Source organism: Cydia strobilella, chromosome 12, assembly GCF_947568885.1.
Source record: "Cydia strobilella chromosome 12, ilCydStro3.1, whole genome shotgun sequence".
Lineage (NCBI taxonomy): Eukaryota > Metazoa > Arthropoda > Insecta > Lepidoptera > Tortricidae > Cydia > Cydia strobilella.
The window spans coordinates 12798632-12808949 of NC_086052.1; the positions used below are offsets into that span (position 1 = coordinate 12798632).

Here is a 10318-nt window from a genome sequence, read left to right on the forward strand (position 1 = left end):
ACACCGCGCGAACCTACGTGACAGCATGTTACACCTTACTGACAATGCCCTGCGCTCCCTTTCCATGTCAGCATCATCTTGGAGGTCCTCGGTGACCCAGTTCCCAAGGTACTTGAACCGTGACACTCTATTTTTGCCTGCCTTGAAAACGAGTAGTTCGCTCTTCTTGGTGTTGTACATCAGGCCATGGGTCACCGCATACTCCTCACAGATCTTTAACAGCTTGACAAGAGCGCTGATCGCGGGGAACAGCAGCACCATATCATCTGCATAGCTGATATTGTTGACAATGGTACCGCCAATTGAGCATCCAGTACCCGTGCTGCTGAGCCTAGCGATCAGGTCATCCATGTACAAGTTAAACAATCTGGGTGAGCTGAGACCACCTTGTCTCACACCACACGTCAACCTGTACACGTCTGAATACGCTCCCGCCCATCTGACCTGGTTGATTTGGTTGCCGTACCAATAACGGAAGAAGTTAACCACCCCCCTCGGGAGTACGCGTACACCTCTCAAGTTTATTCCATAAAATGTCATAGGAGACCATATCAAAAGCTTTTGACAGGTCCAAAAAACAGGCAAATATAGGTGTTTTATCATCGTTGTAGTACTGGACGGTATGCTTTAAACAGAGAATCGCACTCTCCGTTAAAACCAAACTGAGCATCGTGCGATTGGACATGTTTCGACAGCAAGCTATCAAGCAGGCCGTCCAGCACTTTAGCGGTTACCGTTGCTAGAGATATTGGCCTGTAGTTGGACCCGTCTGAAGCATCTCCAGTTTTATTTTTGGCAATAGGCACCACAATAGTCCTCATAAGATCATCGGGAAGGTAACAATGGCTCATGCACAAATTGAAAAACATTTTGAGTACCCGTGGTAGGTGATCACCTGCATGCTGCAGGTGCTCAATGCTGAGACCGTCGTGTCCCGGTGACTTCCCTCTCGTCATCGACTGTATCACACGTTTAACCTCTTTAAAAGTGAACCGGACAGGCACCTCATTCGAAGTAACCTCAGCATCGAGCACTTTAATCTAATAACTTTAATAAGCAGAATAATAGAAGGCGTTGTTTCTTTTCTGCAGCGCAGTTAGCTTTAAGTTGAAGGTTTTAGTTGAAAAATATCACCTCAGAAAATTTCAATTATGTACATTTTAGTCTCCTGCTGTGTTATGACAATAAATTGTATCGTTACCGTGGACGATCATGATAAGGTTTAAACTTTCTAATTTCTCTTCCCTACAAGCGCCAAATCTTTACACGTGACTCGAACAACTTGTAAAGATTTACTGTACATTCTAGAATGTCTTTCAGGTATAACTGACAGTTTATAATTGACGGAAAATGTTGAAGCAAATGAGCACGTCTACGTTCTTCTGCGCGAAACGCGCATATTCGAACGCTGTTGGAAAAATAAATGCACGCAAGTATGTGCTAACAAAATATTTCCAAGGGGAGCCAAAAAAGAGCGACTTTAAAATTGTTGAAGAAGAACTTCCAGAAATAAAAGATGGAGGTAAATTAAATACATATAATATGAGTACTATAAAAATAGTACATTGTTATACAAGTGTGCTACGTTGGTCATTACACGACACACGAGGCGATATTGAGCGCGCGCGGTATAAGCGATAATAAGCGCGCAATAAGAAAGCCGATGTTTGTAATGACCAATGCACACGCATTTTATACGACGTTTTTCAACACACTTGCAAGAAAAAAAATGAAATTTTTCATTTGCTAAAACAGTAAAAGTACAAAATCTGTCATACTGCCTGCCGCCACCCTCTGTAAAAGCAATAACCCTAATACTTCAAAGAAATAATTAAATTAAATATTGGCCATAAATATTTGTGATCGTCTAGTTCAAATTGTAAAACCCTCTACGTTAATTAAATATCGCTATGAAATCGATGTATTTGAAATTAAAATAAATTAATTTGAAACCTCTTTTCTTCAATAAATAAAATGTATGAAAAAAACAACATAAAAAAATTAAACAACCGTCAAATAAAACAAAATTGTCTCAATATTAAACATCCGCTTGTAAAAATATAACCGCAAATACGAAATGACAATGATAATAATGAGGGCTATCGCGTATGAATTCGCCGCTAGGGGCGCTAGTGTAGATGGTGGTCTTTTCCATAGTTCGAAATGTCAAATGTCATTTGTCACTTCTCAAAAAAAAAAAAAAAACAATGACTGACAGCTGTTCTATAGTCTTTTGGACCACCATCAACAGAGGCGCCAACTGGTGAGCAAAAAAACGATATCCCTCATTCTTAAGAAAAGCCGACCACAAAGGGACCTCATGAAATCAGACCATGTACACTTTTGACTAGAACAAACGGCGCGATCCGAGGCCTAATCCCGACTGCCCTCCTGGAGGTCTATTTTATAAACAATCACATTTACACGAATTAGTTTACAGAGACGTTTTACTGTAGATACATTTTGCATTAAGTAACATACGTCATTTATAAGTTAGATCAGTAAAAGTTGTAACTGTTTTAACTAGACGACGTATGTGTCACCTTATTATAATTAACCTACGCCCTTTTAATACGCACCAGCCCGGCCACAGAACTTAAATATCTCGCAACATGAAACCGACCGATGATTTTATATTTATACTAGGTCGATTTCAAAGAATTTTTAGAGATCCGCATTAAAACTCTAGCTATTTATAAGAAGTCTATACCTAACCCTTGACCCTGCCGCTGGCGGCCGGTCCCCGGCACGCGGTGGGCGGGGCGCCGGCGCCCTCCAGTCCTTGTTGTAAAAGCTATTCGACCAAAAGAAGGTCTGTCCGTCTCCATACACATTATTAGCAATTAGTTACAATCTTAACACGATCAGATTATCATACATTAACGCACAAGTGCGATAATATAAAGAAAAAGCACGCATGCGTAATATTTCGGATTATAAGCCTAAAAAAAGCGGTTCAATAAGTTCCGCGTTACGAGCAAGTGTGTTAAAAAAACTATATAATTTTAGTTCTGATTAAAGCATGTGTTACTTGCATAACTCAAAAAACTGTGTTTTTTAATCTTTTACAGAAATATTAACGGAAGCAGAATATTTAAGTGTTGATCCTTACATGCGCGCTTATATGATCGGATACAAATTGCCCACTGACATGATAGGTGGCCAAGTCGCTAAGTATGGAGTATTTTATTATTAAATTGATTTATTTTTGGTGTCATGAAACTTAAGAGCTCTAGCTCCACAGACTGCAACAATTTGCATGCGATTTTTGATACATTGGCCGACTAAAGGGATTTGCAATACATTGCGGCATTTGATGGATCTATTGAACTCGTTGCTCCTACTTAGCCAGCAATTATCTAAATTAGCATATTATTTGTTGCAAGGTAGGCTGTAGAAGCCTTATGCAAATGCAACAAATCAATAGATCGATAAATTGCGAAATGTATCAACCGCATGCGATTTGTTACAGGGTAAGTAAAGCCCTTAAATTATAATCAGTGAATAGCTATTCAGTTGAGATTATCTATATTCGTTTTTAAATAATAATTAACTTTTCACAATTTCAGAATAATTGCGAGTCGTAATGATCAGTACCCAGTGGGCAAATACGTGGCTGGTTCATTTGGATGGCGCACACATACCATTTGCAACCCTAAATCATCACCCTACTTAGGATTTATGCCTATCACACTTTTGCCTGATATGAGCCCACATCCAATTTCGCTTGGCTTAGGAGTAATTGGAATGCCAGGGTAAGAACAAACTTTAAAGAAAATATACAAGTCTACTGGAACGAACTGACTAGAACTTCTACATTATGAGAACGTTTTGTTTTTTAGTAATACAGCGTATTTCGGAGTTAAAGAAATATTATACCCAAAAGCAGGTGAGACCATTGCCATTACTGGAGCAGCTGGTGCAGTTGGTTCCCATGTTGGACAAATAGGAAAAATATTAGGTAAGGGAAATGCATTATTTTTTAAGCAGTCTAAAGGGCCCTCCACACTCATGCGCGAATCGCGGCGCGAAACCGCGAACGTGAGTGTGGAGTCTAGTTCGCTAATCAGCGAAATCGACTCCACAGTCGCGTTCGCGGCTTCGCGCCGCGTAGTCTGGAGCGAGCTTAAGCATTATAATTGTAATCATACTGATGTCAATGTATTTATGTCCTTTTTTGTTTCATTAGGCTGTCGCGTGATTGGATTTGCTGGTACAGATGAAAAATGCGAATATTTACAGGAGTTGGGTTTTGATCACGCGTTCAATTACAAAACTGCTAATATCAAAACTGCTTTGAGAGAAGGAGCACCAAATCGCATAGACTGCTACTTCGATAATGTATGTTTTAAATTATTCTTTGAATTGAATATGATATTCTTGATGTTTGTGTTTTGATATTAATTTCATGTACCTAAATATTTTTTTAAACTCGACTGAAGGTTGGCGGTGAAATTAGCTCGACAATTATGGGTCATATGAACAAATACGGACGCGTGGCAGTTTGTGGTTCTATATCATCGTATAATGATACGGCTTTACCAAAAGGTAAGTGACAAAAACGACGTAGGCGACTTAAGAGTATATCTTTTAATAATAGTAATCTTATAATAATAGTGAGTAAAAACCGTACTGATCTAAATATTTTAGTATATCTTTTATTAATTGTATTAATTAATTAAAAAAAACTATTAAACTCTGTCAAAATTACAATGTGCAAAACTACCCACAAAAATATTGACCAATAAAATAATAATAATAATGCCCTGACCACCGGCAGCTTGGGCCCTGCCCCGCTGCTGGCGGCACCCTAGGTTAGGTTTTTTATAATTTGTTTATATGTATTTTGTATTGTTTTGTAAGTGTTTTTATATTTTACTTTTATATGCATATTATAAAAAACCTAACATAAGAAAAAGAATAAATAAAGAGAATAATAATAAAATAAATAATTCATAATGCGCGATATAAACCTTCAAATAGTTTTATTTCATGAATAACTATCGCAGTAACCGAAGACAATATTATGTATAAATTAATGTTTGATTTAATGTTTTATAAATGTTTTTTTTTCTAGTGACTATACTACAACCATCAATCGTGTTTAAAGAACTTAAAGTAGAGGGTTTTTTAGTAAACCGTTGGCTTGATCGATGGGACGAAGGAATCAAAGTTAATATGAACTGGCTGCAGGAGGGAAAAATTAAATATCAAGAGAAAGTTTACAATGGTTTTGATAACATGGTTGAAGCGCTGGTTGGAATATTGAGAGGAGAAAATACTGGAAAAGCTGTTGTTAAAGTGAAGTAATCAATATTTTGTTTTAATAAAATTTAAAATTGATTTTTTTTTATAAAATGTTAGTATATTAGATTATTTTAAACCAGGTCACTCACGTATTATTAAGTCGAATAGCTCGACATGTTTCGGTCCAATTTACGAGGACCGTCTTCACGGAGACACGACGACACGTCTTCACTGGTCGAGGGCGCGGCGTGTGGTGTGTGCACACAGCTATTCGACTTAATAATACGTGAGTGACCCGGTTTAAAATAATCTAATATGTTTGAGTCTCACGGGAGTTTTATAGTTAAAATGTTAGTATACAAAGAATTTATTAAAAAAAACCGACCCTATACAAAAATTATTTTTATTTCAAACATTATTTTATCATTTTCATAAATTATTATGAGCCCATATATCCCACTGTTGAACAAAGGCCGTCTCTTTATTTTCCCACTCGTCTTGTTTTTTTTGCTAATTGTGGCCAGTCTCTCAAAAAGGAGCCCAGTTATTCCACCATTTCCACCATCGCGGACGAGGTCTGCTCGCTCACTGGTTTGACGCCTGGAGCTCTCACACTTAGTTATCTTGGTCCACACCTAATCCAGCATTCGACAGAGATGACCAGCCTAGTCCCGCTTCAACAACTTGAACTTGTTTAAATTATAATGAATGTCAACTGATTGATGTTATTAGTTGATTAGAGAATATGTGATATGATGATACTTTTGTAATAAATATCGATAATTATTCCTAGTCATTAATAAATATAATAAGAAATCCTAATGTTATTGCAATGTCTAATTCGACATTGGGGCTCTACAAATCACAAATATCATCAATCTGTACGTCGGCAATTGAGGCGTTTTTTTCGCGTTTGGTTCGCCCCAAGATGGCGGAAAAGCATCAGCTGATCGAGTTTAACTGCTAGTTATCTATGGCATCATACGGGACTTAGCTATTTTTCCATTTTGTTTTTTTGTAAAACCGTAAAATATAACCGCTTTATATAATATAATTATTATTTATCTTGCCACATATGAGTCAAAATAGTGTGTAATAATGTGGAGTCTTGCCAGTTCGCGCTTCGCGCCTCCTTTGACGCGGGCTAATAAACCGACAAAAACGGGGAACTTGGCTCGAAGGCACAGAATAAGTAATAGTAAAGGCGTGAACAATCTGCGAAATCGACGCCACACTTACGTTCGCGGCTTCGCGCCGTGATTCGCGCACGAGTGTGGAGGGTCCTTTACTGTGGATGGCTGCGATAAAGTATAATTTTAATATAGTAAAATGAGAATGATTTGAAAATCTATCCTGTCATAAAATGTAATGCCCCCAACCCCATAAATGTATGGATGGTATAGAAAGGACGCCAATCTCTTAAGGCAGAATTGTTGCAAAAGTGATCGCTTTTAGCTTTAAATAATAGTTCCTAATCTCTCCGGTGGTGCTAGTTAGGCTCTGGGACATAAGGCAATAAATAACCCGACCAAATTACGTAGGTTGTTTTTGGTAGTATTTCGGTGTATGGTGGCGCCGCCTAATTACTGTTTTTTGATGGACACTTTTCATACATAGAGATTTGGCTCCTTTATATAGTCTCCATGCATAAATGCTTCAAAGTCACAGACTGTATACGAACGCTTGTATACTTTGTCGTAGTCGTTCACGGTAAGGACAAGGACTGGTCATTTATCGTCACGGCAGAGCAGGGGACCAAATCTATGTATGAGATTGTATGCAGTCGTTTTTATACTGTCGTCGATGATATTGTCCCCGATTTACCTTTACCGTCTACGATAAAGTATAAATTAATATCGCCGATAAATGAAACCATGCTAGCCCTGCGTTCAACGACCAACAGTAATAACTGTCAGTGTCATGTCACTCGCATTTTGCGCGCGCCGGCTGTTTTATTTATGTTGTGTACTGTGTACTTACTACCGCTATAAGTTGAACTGGGAATTTTGACCCATCTTATTTTAAATAGTATCAAACCATTCTGACAAATCCATCTTAATAATATTGCTCTTTGTGAATTCAAATACATTAATTGTGTTGTGTCAACAACATACTCGCAAGATCAGTGCTTAAAATTGGTGCTTAGTGGTGAAAATAATATCACACTATGCCTAAATTGAGTTTCCTCGATAAATACTTAAAGAAATCGTCCAAAACTGTTTACGTGTGTACGTTTGAATCTCCAGTGGGTGAAGTGATTGCAGCTGCAGATGATGAGTTCTTGTATGTTGTCACTTTCGAGGATTCTAAAATGTTCGAAAAAAGTTTCAAAACTCTTAGTGATGAACTGTCGTGTAATTTCAAGAAAGAGATGAATGGTATTTTGAATCAGTTTGAAGAGGAACTCAAGGCTTATTTGAATGGTGATTTAAAGAATTTCTCAGTGCCTATAAAAACTTATGGCTCTGATTTTCAGAAGGTTTGTTTGTTTATATTTAATTCACGCCTAGGTTTTCACTTAAGATGAAGTAAGGTCGTGTTCTTCTCTCACTCTCACTAAGGGTAAGCTCGAGCTAGATGTTGTTTTAAAATTAAAAAGTAATCGCTGAGTTCCCTCAAGCATAATATTGCTCATTTTTTGAAATAATTTTCTTTTGTGCAAAATTTATTATATGTTTTTAAAGTGAATTTTAGAATTGTTCGTGATTTTTTTCCATAAGGCGAAAGTGTAAAACTCAGGATATGAATTGCTGAAGTCCCTAGAGAAAGGCCTCAAGATTGCTAGTTAAATTTATGGCAGCCATATTGTGATCTATGCACTATGACTTTTTAAAAATCAGTATTCTGAACCTATTGCACCTTAAGTTGAATTTTTTAATAATTTAATAAATAAATATTGTAGGACAATTACACAGATCAACCAGATCAACCTAGTCTTATCGTAAGGCTTGTGTTGTGGCTACTAGACAATGATATACTTATGTATACAGTTTACTTATTGAATAAACCTTTTATTTATTCATTTATGCATAAATACTTCATTCATTCATTTTAGCCTTTAGTCACCCACTACTTAGCATTGGCCTCTCTTCGTGTACGCCACTTATCCCGGTCCTGGGCTAGTCTCATCCAAAAGAGAATTCATCCACATGAATTTTGTACTAAAGTATGCTGTAATTCATGGGACTTGGATGAATGGTCGCTACAACCAAGGTCGTAATAAATGAAATCCACTGTATATTATATGTTTAAGGTATTGACCACCAAGAAAATAACTTACATTAATTTCATGTTTCAAATTTGAATTAAAAATATTACAGGAGGTATGGAACAAGCTATTAGTGCTTCCATATGCATCAACAATGTCTTATGGAGACCTGGCTAAGGCCATGGGACGGCCAGGCAGCCATGCCAGGGCTATTGGCGCGGCCTGTGGAGCCAACTCGCATCTGGTGGTGGTGCCCTGTCACCGGCTGGTTGGATCTACATCTAAAGGTGGATTTAACAGCGGAGTTGACAGGAAGAAATGGTTACTACAACTTGAAAACAAACACTCGTGAATTGGGTAAGGTTTTTATTTGAATGTAAAATTTGTATTATAATTATTTATAAATAAGTGCAAAATAAATCATGATCATTTTTCACTTAGTATTTGCTGACATAATAAATTAAGTAGGTGAGTGTACCAGTAATACACGAATCCAAACTTATTTTGTAAAAGTTACGAATTCTTAGTCTCCCAATTTTATTATTGTGGTTGGTAGTCTTGAAAGGAATTGTAACGAAATTGTAAATTAAACCTTACTTTAACAAGAAAAATATTAAGTACCTCAAAATTAAAGCAATAAATTAAAAAACCGGACAAGTGCGAGTCGGACTCGCCCACCGAGGGTTCCGTGCTTTTTAGTATTTGTTGTTATAGAGGCAACAGAAATACATCATCTGTGAAAATTTCAACTGTCTAGCTATTATGGTTGATGAGATACAGCCTGCTGACAGACAGACGGACAGCGGTAGTAATAGGGTCCCGTTTTTACCCTTTGGGTATGGAACCGTAAAAAACAAACCGCTTCCTGCCGTTCCCGGTGCAAAGGTGCCCATGGTGCTCATTTATTATAAATTTTATTTTAAGGGCTAAATGGTTGATACTGGTACTGTTTCAAAGTCTTTCTAGAAAATGGGACTGTACATCCACCCTATAATACCTATAGTTAACAATCATAGACATATATATTATTTCGTAAAGACCGGCCTTACGAGCACTACCAATGGGGCCGATACATTGGGGTCAAAATCGCATTTATTTACACCAGCGACCACACGATTGTCCACACGACTGAGAGTGCTGCTTTCCCTATTTACAACTAAACAAACCCTCAGTAAAAAAATTTTTTCTAATAAAATCATATTTTTTAAGACATCGATGCCTGGGTGCCCAGAGTGTTTTACTTTCAATAAATAACAATATAAAAATCACCATTGACACCAAAAAGAAATTTTCACCACACCAGCTGGTAAAGGCTCTCTTGATTGTTCAAAAATTGATAAGAACGTTGCATTTTATCCACATGTGAGGCAAAGTAATCAAATGCAAATTTTGTGTTTTTGCTTATGTTTGTGGGCAGAATTGACTTTTAAATGATGATTATGAATGCTAAATATTTAATAATATTCATTTTGAATCGATTTGCTTTGATTTGGTTTCATATTTTACAGTTAGTATTTTCCTTGTGTTGATGTGGTGAAAAATTTTGTGTTTCACTTGGTGGCAAAATTTGTTTAACCCTCGTGCCTTAAAACCCTCGCAACGCTCAAGATTCCATTTTTCGAACCACTCGCTACCCTCGTGGTTCAATTTTAGAGTCTTTCGCCTGCTTGGGTATCAATATTAGCACGAGCGGTTAAAAAAAATGTAATAAAAGTATGAAGTTCATGGCCTTCACTAAATTAAAAAGCTACATTGTTTCACTCCCTGGAGTGAGGAAAGTCGCACTTTCCTCACTCCAGGGAGTGACGAAAGTAGGCTTGTTTGAGCTGCTGAGGTGAAAATAACTATTACCTATCTAGGTAT

The 10318-nt window shown here is 37.3% G+C and overlaps 2 protein-coding genes across 2 annotated transcripts; both read left to right on the top strand.

Moving 5' to 3' along the window:
- The first annotated feature begins 1333 nt into the window (after positions 1-1333).
- LOC134746169 (prostaglandin reductase 1-like) lies at positions 1334-5335 on the top strand. The gene is made up of 7 exons (XM_063680477.1): positions 1334-1522; positions 3072-3174; positions 3570-3755; positions 3843-3961; positions 4190-4341; positions 4443-4548; positions 5078-5335. The coding sequence occupies exons 1-7, from the start codon at positions 1351-1353 to the stop codon at positions 5308-5310; spliced, it is 1071 nt and encodes a 356-aa protein (XP_063536547.1). The 5' UTR covers positions 1334-1350; the 3' UTR covers positions 5311-5335.
- Positions 5336-7191: 1856 nt separating this feature from the next.
- LOC134746165 (methylated-DNA--protein-cysteine methyltransferase) lies at positions 7192-8891 on the top strand. Its single transcript, XM_063680468.1, has 2 exons — positions 7192-7726; positions 8568-8891. Exons 1-2 carry the CDS (start codon positions 7415-7417, stop codon positions 8805-8807), a joined length of 552 nt encoding a protein of 183 aa, XP_063536538.1. The 5' UTR covers positions 7192-7414; the 3' UTR covers positions 8808-8891.
- The last annotated feature ends 1427 nt before the right edge of the window (positions 8892-10318 follow it).